At 44.3% G+C, this 17245-nt stretch overlaps 1 protein-coding gene across 28 annotated transcripts in view; it reads right to left on the bottom strand.

Annotated features, from left to right (window-relative positions):
* Positions 1 to 17245, bottom strand: part of neb (nebulin) — a 286658-nt gene that overhangs the window by 53688 nt on the left and 215725 nt on the right. For 20 of the 28 annotated variants that reach the window (XM_078227934.1, XM_078227935.1, XM_078227937.1 and 17 more), the window contains exons 118-126: positions 16487 to 16597; positions 15162 to 15266; positions 13809 to 13919; positions 12277 to 12387; positions 9826 to 9927; positions 9624 to 9728; positions 5545 to 5643; positions 3647 to 3760; positions 1507 to 1611 (exon numbers count right to left, since the gene is read on the bottom strand). In XM_078227934.1, coding sequence (XP_078084060.1) covers positions 1507 to 1611; positions 3647 to 3760; positions 5545 to 5643; positions 9624 to 9728; positions 9826 to 9927; positions 12277 to 12387; positions 13809 to 13919; positions 15162 to 15266; positions 16487 to 16597 — 963 coding nt within the window. The remainder of the gene's footprint in view (positions 1 to 1506; positions 1612 to 3646; positions 3761 to 5544; positions 5644 to 9623; positions 9729 to 9825; positions 9928 to 12276; positions 12388 to 13808; positions 13920 to 15161; positions 15267 to 16486; positions 16598 to 17245) is intronic. The other 8 variants (XM_078227953.1, XM_078227952.1, XM_078227957.1 and 5 more) reach the window with 1 other exon arrangement.

The following is a 17245-nucleotide window of genomic DNA, read 5'->3' as shown; positions in this document are numbered from 1 at the left end:
ATATTTAAGCTTTGCTTCATTTCCTAGCTCCTGTTTTGGCCTTCTTTCTCTGAAGTTGTTTTCTCCCTTTAGCAAAGGTTGAAAATCCCTGCACCCTACTCCCTGTCAATGAGTTCACATTAGTGACCAGCCAGTAGGAAATATTCCAGGGAAAAATGGCTTTTATATCCTTGATTCTCTTCCATCTGACCTGCCTATCCAAAAATGTCCCGATTTTCATCGCTTTTCATTGCTATTCATTGAATACTGAAAGGCCTGGATAGAGTGAACATGGGGAAGATGTTTCCATTAGTAAGAGAGACAAGGATCCGAGGGCACAGCTTTAAAATAAAAGGACAACCTTTTAGGACTGAGATGAGGAGGAATTTCTTCAGTCAGAGGGTGGTGAATCTGTGGAATTCATTGCCACCAGAGGCTGTGGAGGTCAGGTCATTGAGTATATTTAAAACAGAGATACATAGGTTTTTGATTGGTAAGAAGATCTAAGGTTATGGGGAAGAGGTGGGAAAATGGGGTTGGGAGAAACATATCAACCATAATTGAATGGCGGAGAAGACTTGATGGGCCGAATGGCCTAATTCTGCTCCTGGAACTTATCGTCTATGGTCTCCACCATTGATAATCCAGGCCCTAAGCTCCGAAATATCCTTCCTAAACCTCTCTACCTCGCCACCTGTCCTTTAAGATGCTTTTTAAAACATACCCATTGACTAAGCTTTAGTCGCAAGTCCTAATGTCCCTTTATGCACTTAAGATCATGTTTTGTTTGATAATGTTAAAGGCACTATAAAAATGCAAGATTATGCTGTTGCTGAGAATTACTCTGCAGAAGAATTGATATTGAAAACTGAGAGGTATTAATAGTGATTTATTTTTTCCCCTCAGATGCTACTTTGTTGCCACAACACCACTCCTGGATATGTAATGGGTAATGATAACTCCACATAACCTATTAATCTTGAGCATCTCTTTAATGCCTGATTGATGGGAAACTCTGGTTTGTTAATGGTTGGCCCACCAACAGGCACGGCGCCATTTTGGCTTCTCGTCAATGCTGTGCTTTCAATGATTAAAGTACAAACATCCAACCATTTGAAAATATTACTTCACGCACCCAAAAGAAAATTTCATTCACTCCCTGAACAAGTGTGAGAATAATGAAATTGTATCTTTTTTTAAAAGATGCTCACTCGTTAGTGTTCAAAAATATATTTACAAGGCACGAAGAAAGCTAGTGATTTTCCAATGAAATGGCTAATTAGTAATTTTATTACAAGACAAAGGTCTTGAAACAGAAAAAAAAAGTGAGGTGTTATTTTCATAACACAAAATGGTTATTTGTGGATGATGAGAGCTAGCTACCGTGAGTAAGAGATAAGTAGGTCACTACCAGGGATATCCCTCAGTGAGGAGAGGAGGAACATTGTTAAAACTTCATACATTCAGATTACAGTGAGACAGGAGGGTTATGAGCATAAACGTGGATTTGTTAGTTCAACTGCTTACTTGACTTGACAGCTTGCTAGTGGAGAGGTTATGCTGCATTTGTAAGGATTCAGACATATCTGTCACAGGTTTGTGCATCTTCTTCAGGTCCTGTTTGTATATAACCTGGAACGAGAAATGGATGAGCAACACTGTCATTCCAATATAAAAACAAAATACCGCGGACGCTGGAATCGGAAACAAAAAATAGAAAATGCTGGAAAATCTCAGCAGGGCGGCATGGTGGCACAGTGGTTAACACTGCTGCCTCACAGCGCCAGGGACCTGGGTTTGAATCCGGCCTCAGGCGACTGTCTGTGTGGAGTCCGCATGTTCTCCCCGTGACTGCGTGGGTTTCCTTCGGGTGCTCCGGTTTCCTCCCACACTCCAAAGATGTGCGGGTTAGGTTGATTGGCCATGCTAAACTGCCCCTTAGTGTCAGGGGGACTAGCAAGGTAAACATGTGGGGTTACAGGGATAGGGCCTGGCTGGGATTGTTGTCGGTGCAGGCAGAATGGCCTCCTTCTGTACTGTGGGGATTCTATGATAGGTCTGACAGCATGTGTGGAGAGAGAATGGAGCCAACGTTTCGAGTGAGGATAACCCTTCATTGACACTATTATTCTTCTGACTGATATGAATGAATTTTAGTTGCAGAATATACATTTAGCTTGCAGGGTGACACAGGATGCAGGGGGAAGCAGTGGCAGAATAGTTTTGTCACTGGACTAGTAATCCAGAGACCAAGGCAAGATCTGGGGACCTGGGTTCAAATCCCACCATGGCAGATGGTGAAATTTGAATTGAATAAAAAATCTGGAATTAAACATGTAATGATAACCACAAAACCATTGTCGTAAAAACCCATCTGGTTCACTAATGCCCTTTAGGAAAGGAAATCTGCTGTCCTTACCCAGTCTGGACATGTGACTCCAAATCCACAGCAATGTGGTTGACTCTTAAAAATACCCTCTGAAATGGAGGGCAGTTAGGGATAGGCAATAAATGCTGGCCCAGCCAGCGATGCCGTGAATGAACAAAAAAAAATTCAGTTAAAATTTCTGCTGTTCCCGACTGCACAGTACAGGATGAAAATCTGGGCCTGGATCTTCTCATATTGTGTCCTGGAAATCCTAAGGGACATAATGCCACTGCTGATTTTGGGGCTGTCCCCCCTATTTTTCTCCAGCGACGATCCTGTTGGAATCTGAAGAATCAGCAAAAGAGCGTCGAATTTGAAGGGGGCAGGTGAGAATGCTACTGTGCATGTTAACTTAGCGGCAGTTTGTTCATGTGCTAGAAAGATCCACTGCCTACCTGGCACTGGGAATTGCTGAGTCTCCTAGCCACGTTCCCCTCAACCTAGTCTTCACCCCCTACCCATCTAAGGCTGGCAATTGGTGCAGCCTTCTTTAAGATTACAGGCCAATGCCCTGGATGCTAATTTATCTCAACTCATGTGGCATTTCAGCCTCCTGATATACCCTGGGTCCCAAATCAGCGAGGGAAATGGAAATTTCTGGCGTGTGAGGAGCTCTATCCCATATTTGCCTCGAGTGGAAATTCTGCCTGTTATATATGTATCAAAAACTCCCAGAAACCGTGAATTATATCAGGGAGGCGATGGCATAGTGGTATTATCACCAGACTATAAATCTAGAAACTCAACTAATGTTCTGAGGCCAAATCATTGTCTGATTTCAAGAAGAAATTAAGTATAGCTCTTGGGACTAAAGGGATCAAGGGATAAGGGAGGATGGGGGGGGGGGGGATCAGGATATTGACTTCGATGATCAGCTATGATCAAAATGAATGGCAGAACAGGCTCGAAGGGCCAAATGGCCGACTCCTGCTTCTAGTTTCTAAGGAAACTTAGAAACTAGAAGCAGGAGTAAGCCATCCAGGTTTCTAAGTTTCTAGAAACCCGGCATAATTAGGTCTACACCATCTTCACTGGTGGCTTTTCAGACCCTGTAATCTTAGCAAAAATCAGCATATATGTGTGTGAACGGCATTAATGCCCAGAGAAACTCTAAACAGTGAGTTCTTATCTAATTATTTCGATAAGCTAACAATTTTTTTTGCCTACAAGTCCTGGCAGCTTCAACCAGGCTGAAAGAGACAGTTTGGTCATTGTTGGTGGATGTATCTTGATACTTACTTCACTAGCAAAAATGTTTGCATCCTTCATTGACTTGTACCCTGAGCTCTCCTTCAAATCAAACTTCGGCCGTATTCCCTTGAACTCTTTATCGAACTTCTCCTTGTACTTAATCTACACATGGATTGAGACCAATGTTACTATAGGATTCCCAACATAGAAATGGCAGTCTCTTTAACTCAATACAATAAAAGGAATCGATATCAAATCCGTTGAACGTTTTTGGACAAAGAATACAGATCAGGAAAGTGGAAGGAGTATACTGATAGCATTAAAATACTATAATGACAAAAAAGGCAATACAGATACCTCATAATGCACAAAACAAAGGGACAAATGAGTGCGGGTGTATATTGGGGAGGTGGTGTTTAACAGGAATGACAATGGGCATGTAGCAAAAAAAAAGTTGATTTTGGGGCGGCACAGTGCCATAGTGGCTCACACTGCTGCGTCACAGCGCCAGGGTTGACTGTCTGTGTGGAGCTTGTGGGATTGTGTGGAGTTTGCACATTCTCCCCGTGTCTGTGTGGTTTCCTCCGGGTGCTCCAGTTTTCTGCAGTCTCCATGGAATAGTGGCTAGCACTGCTGCCTCACAGCACCTTGGGTCACTGTCTGTATGGAGTTTGCACATTCTCCCCGTGTCTGCGTGGGTTTCCTCCGGGTGCTCCGATTTCCTCCCACAGTCCAAAGATGTGCAGGTAAAGTGGATTGGCTGTGATAAATGCATGGGAGGTATGGAATTACAGAGGTAGGGGGAGGGCCTGGGTAAGATGCATTTCAGAGTCAGTGCAGACTTGATGGGCCGAATGGCCTCGTTCTGCACTGTATGATTGTGCTACAAATGGGCAGTCAAAAAAAATTGATAATTCTGTGAAAATACATCACCAGTAAAGCTGTTCCAGTTGCCAGGTTCCTGGAAGTACCTGGGCACTGCTTCTTAAATGAAATGTTCGAGTGGCAATGTTGTTTGTGGACCTGAATGTGTTTGTTCATATGTATTTCTATTTTCTAAGTTTTAATGCGTGGGCAGATTAAATATCAAGTGAGTATTGTCCACTCCTTACTCCATATACATGTTTGCCTTCGAAAATCCTGGATTCCTGCAAAAGTGCGTGAAAAATTTCAAGAGAGAAAAGGGGGAGGAAAAAAAAAGTCAATCAAAAGAATTTATTTCCACTTGTGAAAAATACAGGTATGCTGGGTGGAAACATTCTTCTCTCAAGGTATGCTTCACTGGATCAGAAAAAGAACAAAGTCAAAAATTAAAAAAAAAAATTAGAGTTACAGATAAAGTATCTGTGAGTTCCAATGCATATACAGATCCTTTCCAAAGACAGCACAGAACTTAAAAAAAAAGTACATATGTTTCAAGTGTCATCATGAGGAGAAGCGAGATGAAATGTTAACAGGAAGGAAATGGTGAGAAATGGATTAGCGTGACTGACAAGTTTGGGTCTCAAGAGGGCTCGAATGCTTTGACAGTTTTTGAAGAAAGAGGAAAGTGTTCTTGTGTGATTGATAATTCCGTGGAGACATAATAGTGGCACGTACGTTTGTAGGGCTCAAACAAGAAAAAATGTTGAATAGGACCTCTGTTGTCCCTTTGTTGGACGCTGGGAAAATATACATCAGAATTGCAGGTGTGGAATTATATATTGGGAAAATTGTGCTCACTAAACATGATTGCAGAACAAAACATGGCCGATGGCTCAGTCGTGGGCTGTTTGTTCCCGTTTATTGCCACTTAGTATTCTATCAAGGCGCTTTCTAATTGGCATTAGAGTACCATCAATATTGGGGCAACCCCCCCAAAAAAAGATCATTTTACATAAATGGCAAGGGTATAATAAAATGCAGGGATGCTGTACAGGGGCTCTTGATACTTAAGTTTGTCTTACGTTGCTGGAGAGGATGTTTGCTTTCTTTGCGAGCCTCATCGTAGGAGTGTCATATGAAGCAGCTCCATGACCTCTGAGTTTCTGTTTGGTGTATTCCACCTATGAAGCGTAGCAAGATGGTATGATCAGAGCAGTGGTCAGTAGCAATTAATGGGTAGCCCGGATGTAATTGCAAGCATGAGATTGAAGAGCTTGGAACAAACACATTAATAGATGGAGAGCAGCAGCAGATATGGGTTCCACTCCAGTCAGAAATTAATGCCATAGAAGTAGGATACAGCTGAGTTCTACCACAGAAACAATCACTTATAAAGACAGCATTTAGAACAGAACAACCTCAATGGTGAGGCTATTACTAGGCATGTACCTTCCCAAATTTGCCAAGAAAATGTTCTTAAAATGAAACTGGTTAAAATTGAGTATTACAGATAAAAAAAGACAACTGATGTAGCCCAAGGGCAATTTTCTACTCAATGGATTTTAGCTGTTTTTGGACTCTGTAGATCATCGTGTGCAAGTCCACTCTGAACTTCGAAGAAGCCTTTGAAAAGAGGAGGTTGACTTATAATGCCAAGTTTAAAACATGAACTTCCCGTTTGATGCAGGAGGACCCATTTCTGTTCGTCAGTCACAATGCGCCGCCTGCTCCATGTGGGCACTCTCGCTTATCTTCTTGCCAACACGAACCGTTTAGCCTGCCCGATCCCATAAGACCATAAAACCATAAAAGACATAGGAGCAGAATTAGGCCACTTGGCCCCTCGAGTCTGCTCCACCATTCAAATCATGGCTGATATTTTTCTCATCCCCATTCTCCTGCCTTTTCCCCATAACCCCTGATCCCCTTATTAATCAAGAACACATCTATCTCTGTCTTAAAGTCACTCAATGACCTGGCCTCCACAGCCTTCTGCGGCAAAGAGTTCCACAGATTCATCACTCTGTGGCTGAAGAAATTCCTCCTCATCTCTGTTTTAGCCTAAGGTTGTGCCCTCTGGTTCTAGTTTTTCCTACTAGTGGAAACATCCTCTCCACGTCCACTCTATCCAAGCCTAGCAGTATCCTGTAAGTTTCAATCAAATCCTTCTCATCCTTCTAAATTCCAACGAGATTCCTCAACCATTCCTCTTACGACCTCTCCAGCATGAATCCAAAGTTGGAACCCTGCCTGAGTAAGAGCTGGCGCTGCTCAGAGCCCCAAGTCTTGCTACCGTGCAAAGGGACCTGGGGGTCCTTGTGCATGAGACGCAAAAGCCCAGTCTGCAGGTACAACAGGTGATCAAGAAGGCAAATGGGATGTTGGCCTATATCGCGAGGGGGATAGAATATAAAAGCAGGGATGTCTTGATGCACCTGTACAGGGCATTGGTGAGGCCGCAGCTGGAATACTGTGTGCAGTATTGGTCCCCTTATATGAGGAAGGATATATTGGCATTGGAGGGAGTGCAGAGAAGGTTGATACCGGAGATGAGGGGTTTGGATTATGAGGAGAGGCTGAGGAGATTGGGTTTGTACTCGTTGGAGTTTAGAAGGATGAGGGGGGATCTTATGGAGACTTATAAGATAATGCGGGGGCTGGATAGGGTGGAGGCGGAGAGATTCTTTCCACTTAGTAAGGAAGTTAAAACTAGAGGACACAGCCTCAAAATAAAGGGGGGTCGGTTTAGGACAGAGTTGAGGAGGAACTTCTTCTCCCAGAGGGTGGTGAATCTCTGGAATTCTCTGCCCACTGAGGTGGTGGAGGCTACCTCGCTGAATATGTTTAAAGCGCGGATGGATGGATTCCTGATCGGTAAGGGAATTAAGGGTTATGGGGATCAGGCGGGTAAGTGGTACTGATCCACGTCAGATCAGCCATGATCTTATTGAATGGCGGGGCAGGCTCGAGGGGCTAGATGGCCTACTCCTGCTCCTATTTCTTATGTTCTTATGTTCTTAAGTCTTCCTGTAGGTCTCCTCACTAATTACAGATGCAGAGGCTCCCATGTCCACCTCCGCCTTGATTTGTTTTCCATCGCCCTTCACTGTAGCATAGATAGGCTCCGCACGGCCCTCATTCACATTAAACATGTTGTAAGAATGCTCCTCTGCCTGCCCTGAGCTTTCCAGGCGATACGCAGCTGACTGAGGCTTTTCCAAATTTGAATTTCCCTGCTCAGCCTTCAACTTGCTCTTCGAATTCCCGTATTTCTTACCTAAATGATCCTTTTTATTGCAGCGATGACAAGCAGCATCCATGAATTTGCAATGATTCACATAGTCTGTCCCTCCACACTTGAAACACTCCACTGCTTTCACCTCTTTACTTGCAGCCTTTTTCTTTACTTAGAGTCATAGAGGTTTGCAACCTGGAAACAGGCCTTTTGGCCCAACTTGTCCATGCCATCCAGTTTTTACCATTCAGTGAGTCCCAATTGCCCGTGTTTGGCCCATATCCCCCTATACCCATCTTACCCATGTAACAGGCTCAATGCTTTTTAAAAGCCAAAATTATACCCACCTCTATTACTGCCTCTGCACCCACCTGTGCACTATCTTTTACATTGCTTGCAGTTATTTCCAAGCCCTAAGAAATTTATAGAGACTTCTTGAAAGTCAGTGTGGCTTCTCCCTACAAACGGCGCTGCATACTGTCCTCAGTAATGCCACAGACTAGTCTGTCCTGGAGCATCCTCTCCAGTACTGCTCCAAAGTGGGTGATTTTACCAGCTCATCACGGCTGTCGATCAGTGTGGCGAGCTGACAAAATCAACAAGAGGCAAAAAACTGGCTTCACGCCCAGTTTCTCACCTCTTGCAATCTTATCAGCCCTGATTAGTGGCCATATATTTCTATCAACTTAAACCTCTATTTCCTTCTCTTTCATACGTTTATCCAGCTCCCATTAATTGCAGCTATACTATTTGCTTCAACTATTCTCTGTGGTAGCGACTTCCACATTCTCACTACTTTCTGGGTGAATGTAGCCCAATCCATCAAGCAAACCAGCCTCCCATACATTGACTCTGTCTACACTTCCTGCTGCCTCGACAAAGCAGCCAGCATAATTAAGGACCCCACGCACCCCGGACATTCTCTCTTCCATCTTCTTCCTTCAGGAAAAAGATACAAAAGTCTAAGGTCACGTATCAACCGACTCAAGAACAGCTTCTTCCCTGCTGCCATCAGACTTTTGAATGGACTTACCTTGCATTAAGTTGATCTTTCTCTACACCCTAGCTATGACTGTAACACTACATTCTACACTCTCTCGCTTCCTTCTCTATGAACGGTATGGTTTGTCTGTATAGCATGCAAGAAACAATACTTTTCACTGTATGTTAATACATTGACAATAATAAATCAAATCAAATCAATCAAAATCAAAGAAGTTTCTTCTGAATCCGCTGTTCGATTTTTTTGGTCACTATCTTATATTGGGTGGCCTTCACTTTTGCTTTGCTCCCACAAATGGAAACATTCAGTCAAAACCTTTCAGGATTTTTAAACAACTCTGTGAGGCCACCTGGCACCCTTCTCTTTTTCAGAGAAAGGGGACCCAGGTATTCATTGAGTTGACTGTGTTCACTGCTGCTGAGAAGCACATCCGGTCAAGAGTAACAATGTCCCTGGTTACTCACAGTATCGGAATTAATCCCTGGAAGTAAAATACACGGAATGATGACAAATTTCCCACAAAAATAAACATTAGCACCACTGCAGAAAGGCGATAGAAATTACAGTGCAAGTATAGACATGAGAATGTAGTTACTGATTTAAAACCACAAGGAGCAAAAACATTAACGTCTAGAAGAGTTGGTGTCTTGCATGATTCATAAGACTTTCCCTGATTAGTCAGTGAAACTGTTTTCTCTCAATTTCATTGGGTTGCTTTTACCCTTCGTGTAGTTTGTCATACAATGACGATATGATTTTTGATACAGCCTAACACAGCATTACAGATTTTAACATAGTTGCTGCAATCTTCGATGACTCAGTCTAGGCTGACACAGTTTGACAGTCTGGAGTCTTAAGCAATCTCACAAGCTGTGCTGTCTTTTTGATGCTATTAAGGTATCTGTGCTTCAGCTTTTCGTTACCTGGCTGGTAAGTTTGGAAACCTCTTTGGCTAGTTCAATGTCTGGGCGTCCAATGCAGCTGATACCACGACTCGCCTCCTCACGTGCCTTTGTTCTGTAGCCAATCTGTAGGAACAGGCAGAACTCGTTTGATGGGCTGTACATAAATCTGGGTAAAGGTTTGTACAATAGTGTACTGATTAGCACGATGAAGCGTACTTACATCACTGATTAACTTGGCAGCTTCGGTAGCCTTGATAATGTCTGGCCGATCTGCCACAGACGTGTAAGATAGTTTGGATTTGGCGTCTTTCTTGTATTCAACCTGAATGTTGGAGAACATTTGTTTGTCACTGCCAGACTCTTTTACTAGATAGTCATGCTTGATAAATATCTTCCAAACACACTGCTCATTCCCTATATTTTAAAGCTTCTGTTGTCCACATGTATCAGCCATTTGGAATTATATAACACCTTCAATGTAAAAAATAGTTCAAGACACTTTACTGAGTGTGTGGGAGAGAAAAAATATACTGAAACAGAGAAGGGAATGGATACTGAGTGATGGAGGGAGGGACCCAACTAGCTGCCTGAAAACCTGGTGAGAAAGATTAGTTTGGGCACTTGAGAATGAGCGTAAGGCATGAATTGGATCAATCGCAAGGGCACATCCTGACCAAATTCTAACCATTATCTGATCTGATTCTGCTCTGTGGGTGAAATTTTCCAGTGAGAAACCACACTGGTGAATTAATATCTGGTGGGTGTTGCAGGGGCTGGAGTGCATCATCACTCCAGGGAAGGACATTTTTATTTAATTTGTTAAGTTTCCTTTAAAGTTTTGTTTTGTGTTACAGTGCCCCTTTAAGGGACTGCCAATTTGTTTGATTTGTTGGTGGGATTTCTTTGGGTTTAAAAAGAGTAAGGAGGGGATGGTTGGGACACTGCGGGTGTAATTTTCCAGCAGTTTCCGCCGGCAGGATTCTCCAGTTCCGAAAGGAGATTTGGCTGAGCTCCAAATTCTCGATCCTTGCTTGCAGTGGCGGTGAGGCGTGAATGGCTGGAAAATTCCACTCTGTATTTGTGGGAGGAGAGTTATGAATGAAGTCAATAAACTCTCTCAGTAGAGCAAAGCTCTGTGCCTTGGCTTTTCCTTCACTAGCCGGCTTAGATTGTATTAAGTGGGGGATGCTGCCCTCAAGTGGAAGGCAGCCAATTAAGAATGTTAAAGGCCTTTAAAATGTAAAAGTTTATTTATTAGTCACAAGTAGGCTTACATTAACACCGCAATGAAGCCACTGTGAAAATCCCCTAGTCGCCACACTTCGGCGTCTGTTCGGGTACACTGAGGGAGAATTTAACATGGCCAAGCCACCTAACTCCCACATCTTTGGACTGTGGGAGGAAACTGGAGCCCCCGGAGGAAACCCATGCAGACACGGGGAGAATGTACAACTCCACACAGACAGTGATCCAAGCTGGGAATCAAACCCCAGTTCCTGGTGCTGTGAGGCAGCAGTGCTAACCACTGTGCCATCATACCGCCCAAAAATGTCTATTGTCAATGGCTGAATAGAAGTTTTCAGTTGGTCTCCTGGTCCCTGGAGGAGTCAGGGAACAGCCCAGCTCTCTGGAGGTATCCTCCCAGTAACAAACTGGGAAGTTAGCGCTCCAGGCAAGCTTTGAGGCATTCCCACCCTCCCACCTCCCCCTACCCTGCTTGGCTCCAGCTGTAGTTGCAAGCCGCCCTTGAGAGGATTTTTATTTTGAAGTTAAAGAGTTGGAGAGAAAAACTTGAGTCGGGAAATCTCCCAACTCAGCAGATCTATCTCCTTTAAAAGGGCCTCCTCCGGAAACCATGTTTTCATTCCGGGAAAGCAGGGGGTGAGATGGAGATGGGCTCGCCACCTCTGAAGGAAGTTTGGAAGTGATGCCAAGTGCTGAGGTGGACTAATTAGAACCTGCCTTGATTCCCTGAGACTTTAGCCCAGTTGCAAAAGCTGTTAGCTCTAGCCCTCACCTCCACGCTCCCTCATAACCACAAAGCCACTCACCCAATTTCCATTATGGACAGACCACAGGAGTCATGTGGTGATGATAAAATAAATAAACTTCTAACAATCTAAGCAAGCTCTCACTTCTACGCACTTGATATTGAAAAAAGCTCTCACTCATGAAACCCATTCAGAAATGTTAAAGCCCCTCAAGTGGTCAGTCATAAAAACAAATGAACTCCTATTGATGGACCACAACAAAGACAACTAATCCTTTAATAGTCTCTTAAAACTGTCAATCAAAAAAACTCAGTCATCACCCACCTTCCCTTCCTCTACGCTGAGGTAAATGAGTTTTTGAAACTCAGCCAAACATTCACAACGGGCTCTGCTGTAATAACAATCTTTGGGAAATTTCAACAATGAAGCGTATTGAAACTGCAGGAACATTTGGCTAATGCTTTTTTTTCTAAGTTGCTCCAGGTGATCGTAAATAGGCTAATTTGTGAAAATCACAGCCAGGTTGTTCATCACACACTGTGGGGCTTCTGACCCTTATTTGACCCTGGCATCGGGGTCCAGAAGACTGCGGGGAAAATCATCCTGCTCTACTCTTCATTCAATAGAAAGATTAGGAATGCTTGCGACGAAAAAAAAAGCAAATTTATTTGTATGCTTACATTACTCTGACACTTGGCCACATTCATGGCGTGTTTCACTTCTGGGGGTTCCGTCATCATGGAATATGAAGACTTGCCTTTATCTTTCTCAAACTGTTTCTTGTACAGTTTCTGTAGTCAAAGAAATTCACATTAGCAATCAAACAATGTCTCCTGAGACCTTATTACTTTCAATTTTTTAAGAACTCCATGAGAGATGCAAGAAGACGACGGAAATGTAGGAATATAAAGTAGGTAATTGAGTCTGGTCTATTGTCAAGAGTGCCTTTCATATTACAGTATTACTGAGGTAGTGCAGCTCACCATATACAAACCTGCTGCACCTCTCAGCATTAGTTAAATATGGATCCATGACTCTGACTTCTAAAGCCCACATTCTACTTGAGTGAGAGCAGGTGGGAGTGAGGAGCAGGGAGCTATAAGTCCTTCAAAGGGGATTGAAAACCAAAAGGTGAACACTACTGCTATTAAAATGTTCATTCCAGGTTTAAGAGCGGTGACTGGCACAGGTCCAGGATGGGGTTGGGACTTTTGTCCATCATCATGTGGTATTAAAGAGATAAATACAGATAAAAAATAAAAAGTATTCTTAAACTTCCCGTACACCTTTTCATGATTTATTAATTAACTGAGAATACTTTGCCATTGTCATTATGTTTCCATCATCTACTCAGGGTCACAAATTTCTGCCATGGGTCTTCATGTGACAGATCTGGCCAATTCTCGACCCGCACGCAGATCTTTGGGCACATGGGGCAGAATGTCCCACAAAGTAGTGGGACCAGAGTGTTGGATTTGCTTCCTTTTCTTTCCTTCTCGGCCTGATCATTACAGCACGTTGCAGCTGGATGGAAATGTTGTCAATCCACGTGCCAAAGGAGGAAACTCCACAGCTGGGAGGGTGGTGAATAGTGCCACGGATGGATTGAGGACAAGCTCCGCAGGGTAAGTGAAGGTGTGTGTGAGAGAGAGAGTGGTGACGTCCTTTGAACTGGGAGTGAGTGAGGTCCCTGTGGAGGTGTGGCGTGTGAGTTAAGAGTAAAGAGGAGAGTGACTTACCCAGGTGGAACTGAATTGAGTGTGGGGTAATGAAGGCTTCCTCAAGATTGGGAACCAAGACCCACTGCCCAAATTGGCAGAGATGGGGCTCTTCACTAGGGACAGATTGGAGGGAGCAGAGATTAATACACGGTACTTGTCTGCCCTGCGGGCACCTCAGGGCACCAACTTCCATTTCCTGAGACCCACCATTAACTTTCTTATGGCAACATTGGGAAGTGGCAGTAACAAGGAGAGAAAGAGAGCAAATCCACTATTTGCAAGCAACGGGTGAGGAAGGGATAGTCACTGATGGTCATGGCGGGGGAACAAAATTCTGGTTGGGATGTTGTGGGCAAAGTAGGCCTGAACTGATCTAGCTGCCTAATTTCAGCCAGGGCACAGAGAAAAGGCAGTTTTGATTAACCGCTTATAGAGAGGCGGTCGCTGGTCTAATCATCTCATGTGGAACATGCTACATGTCGAATGCTCACCCCACTGAGTAACTTGGACACCTCTTTAACATGTGAAGTTCCACGGGTTTCAGGCAGTTTCATGTAAGCGGCATGGGGAAGCTCCTTCTTAACAGCTTCTTTGTATTTTTTCTGCAAAGCCGAGAAATGAAGGAACAAATGTGTTAGCCTTTGAATGAACATTCATGAGATGCAAACAGAGTTCCCAACGTGATTCTGCGGTAAGTCGACCCACCATTAACCTGCCATGGAAGCCAGGAGGACAAGATTCCAAACTCATTTCCCGCTGGTTATTTTAGCGGGATTCTCTGAGTGAACCTCCCACACTGAGCACTGCAGAGTGCCCTAGCAGGATTCACTCTGAAAATCAGTGGACACTGAGAGGCCGGCAGCATAATGCTGAGCGGGCCACTGTGCGGGCACCGATCTGTCAGAGCGGAGGTCGGCGCATGCACAATGGCCCCACACTGCCAGCCTCTTGATTGCTGGCCAGCTCCAAAAACCCCCATCGCTGCCCTACCGACCTCCTCACCTCCTGATTGCTGAGCTCCTGGACCTACCTGGCCAGCCCCAATCTCTCCAAACCCCCGCCCCCAGCAGTCCTGAATGCCCCCTCCCAACCGGCAACCCTGAACCACCCCCCCGGGCAGCACCAATCTCCTCCCCCCTCCCCCGCACAGCATCCCTGGCAATCCCGACCCACCCCTCACCCGGATGGCTCGCCCCGATCACTCCTTCCCTCCCTTTCCCAGTGATCCTCTGACACAGTGGCAGCGGGGTGGCCCTCCCAACCCCACTGATCTGTCCCCTATAAGCCTTGCCCAATAGGCAAGGGGGTGGGGGGCTTCAGTCCCAGGCCCGCTAATTGAATGCTAATTCTCATTTAAATATTGTACTTAGCTCCGCACAATCTCAACCTCAGAGATGCACAGAGGCCTGGGCGCCCAGCGGGGCCTCTGCTGATATCTCCCGCCCATTGCACTGCAAGAGCAGTGCAGTGGGCTGGGGGTATCGCCCCTTATTTCCCCGCCCACCACGATTCCCATCATCGGCAGGAGGGAACGATTCTGCCCAAGAAAACTAGGACAGAATGAGAAAAGGCAAATCGTCCTCTGAAGCATGAACATTCTATTCTATCTACTTGGCCTCGGAAGATACAGCTATTGCAAGTCATGGTCTAAAATGGGAGACGGCAAGTTAGCGTTTTAGAATTACGGCAATATAGTGTGCATCAAATTACATATCCTCCAAACCACTCTGAGCAGTGCCACAGTAAATTCACTATTAAAAGTATATGAGAAGCAGCTTTACGTATTTCTCAAGTCCTGTTCTATTCAGTATTCATGAACACTTTATGGGAAATAACTGCAGTACCTCAGACATTAGGGTGGAGACAGACTTAGCGTGCAGCATCTGTGGTGTGTCTGGAACCGGTTGGTAGATGCCTCTTTCTTTCTCGTGCTTCAGTTTGTATTTTATCTGCGAATGGCACACAATAATTAGTATCTTGCAATCAAAGGCCCCCGCGGGTCTGTTCAATCTCTGTAAGAGATTTCCAATTAGTCCCACTTCCCTGCTTTTTCCCCACAATCCTGCAAATGTTTTCATCCCTCTATTAAACTTAGTAAGTAGTCTCACAACACCAGGTTAAAGTCCAACAGGTTTATTTGGTAGCACGAGCTTCCGGAGCGCCGCTCCTTCATCAGGTGAACTCACCTGATGAAGGTGCGGCGCACCGAAAGCTCGTGCTACCAAATAAACCTGTTGGACTTTAACCTGGTGTTGTGAGACTACTTACTGTGCTTGCCCCAGTCCAATGCCGGCAACTCCACATCAAGGCTATTAAACTTAGTGATAACAGAGTTTGGGTTTCCCCAAGCATGGTTTTAGAAATGGATTCATGATGATTTTCTGTTCAGTATCTGTACTGAAATCACAGGCACCTCCTTTTCTTACATTCTTTCGCTCTTGAAGGAGCAATTCTCTCCTCTCACCCCCACCCCCATCAAAAAGAACACTTGCCTGACAAAATGTGCTTCGTTTGAAAAGCTTAAAGAAAGATGCCTTTGAGAAATTTGGTGCCCGTGTTGTGGAGTGGATGAGGTTGGAGAGAGTGGTATGGGAGTTACGTAACATGGAAAATAGCCCAGCTTGTACCTTTGCCTTAAATTCTTGATAGGCAATTGCAAACTACATGGGCAAAATTTGGAAGCAATATCGGAGTAATCAGTTAAGCTGTTGTTAAGCAGGGTGGATAGTGTTGAAGCTGATTTAGATCCCAGTTTGCCCTATCCTTTACGTGAGAGGAATAAAATACGATGAAAATACCAAGATTTTTCTTCATAATCATTTCTTTTGGTTCATAAAAGGTCAGGATAGAAAACGTCTCCAATGTTGACACGAACTATCAGCATCAGGCATTGCTCCATCAGTACAACATGAGAAGGATGCAGAGTCTCAGTACATCATCTCTAAAGTATTAACGTAATTCTATCCCCTGGTCCTTATATCAACCTCCCTGTGAAATGCTAAAATTACAGTAGTGTTGTGGACTCACACCCATGAGGTACTAAACAGAGAGGTAGTGGCCTGATCGTCAGCAGAACAAGAGATCTTAATCCTCTCAGCATGGGCTAACCTGCGCTCAGGTTTCGACAGCGATAGGGCCGCATACTAAAATTATGGATACTAGTACTTACCCCACTGGCCAAGTCGGTATTTTCTACAGCTAGTACCATGTTCTTGTCTCCGTAGACAGGCACTGAGATCTTGCAACCTTTCAAGTATTCCCTGTCCAATTTGTAATCCACCTATCACAAGTAACAAAGAGATTGAATTAGTAATATAATCAGAAACATGTCGTTTCAGAGCATCGAGCATTTGAATTCAAGAACTAAATGGCCCTCTCCTATACCTTTTCACCTCCACTATTCAGACATCCTTGTATCCTTTTTATTTTTCTTTATTTCAGCACCTTATATCTTCTCAAGGATATTTACGATGGGCAATAAATGCTGGTCTCGCCAGTGTTGCCCACTATTCCTAAACAAATATATATTTTAAAAAGTCCCCTCAGGATCTTATATGTTTCAATAAGATCACCTCTCAGTTTTCTAAACTCCAATGGAATTGGGCCCAATCGATCCGACCTTTTCTTATACGATAACCCCATCAAGTGAGCCTTCTCTGAACTGCTTCTAATGTGAGTGGGACCATAACCTCCGAGCTCCCCCGTGTTGGATTTGGGGGTTGCCCAAAGATGTGCTCTCTCAGAATTTCCCAAATAAGCGATTGCACAGAAATTGCACAGATGTCCCTGCTCTGGGAACCATCTAAAAATGCAACTTAAATCGTAAACTTTGGATGGTTTCAGCTGTGTGACTCCCCCACAGGACTTTCCCCCAAGGAACTCCCTTGTCAATATACTGCCAATTACAGTATGTGACAATTACAACGTT

The sequence above is a fragment of the Mustelus asterias genome, chromosome 14 (assembly GCF_964213995.1).
Source record: "Mustelus asterias chromosome 14, sMusAst1.hap1.1, whole genome shotgun sequence".
Classification (NCBI taxonomy): Eukaryota; Metazoa; Chordata; class Chondrichthyes; order Carcharhiniformes; family Triakidae; genus Mustelus; species Mustelus asterias.
This window is presented reverse-complemented; position numbering and strand designations above follow the sequence as displayed.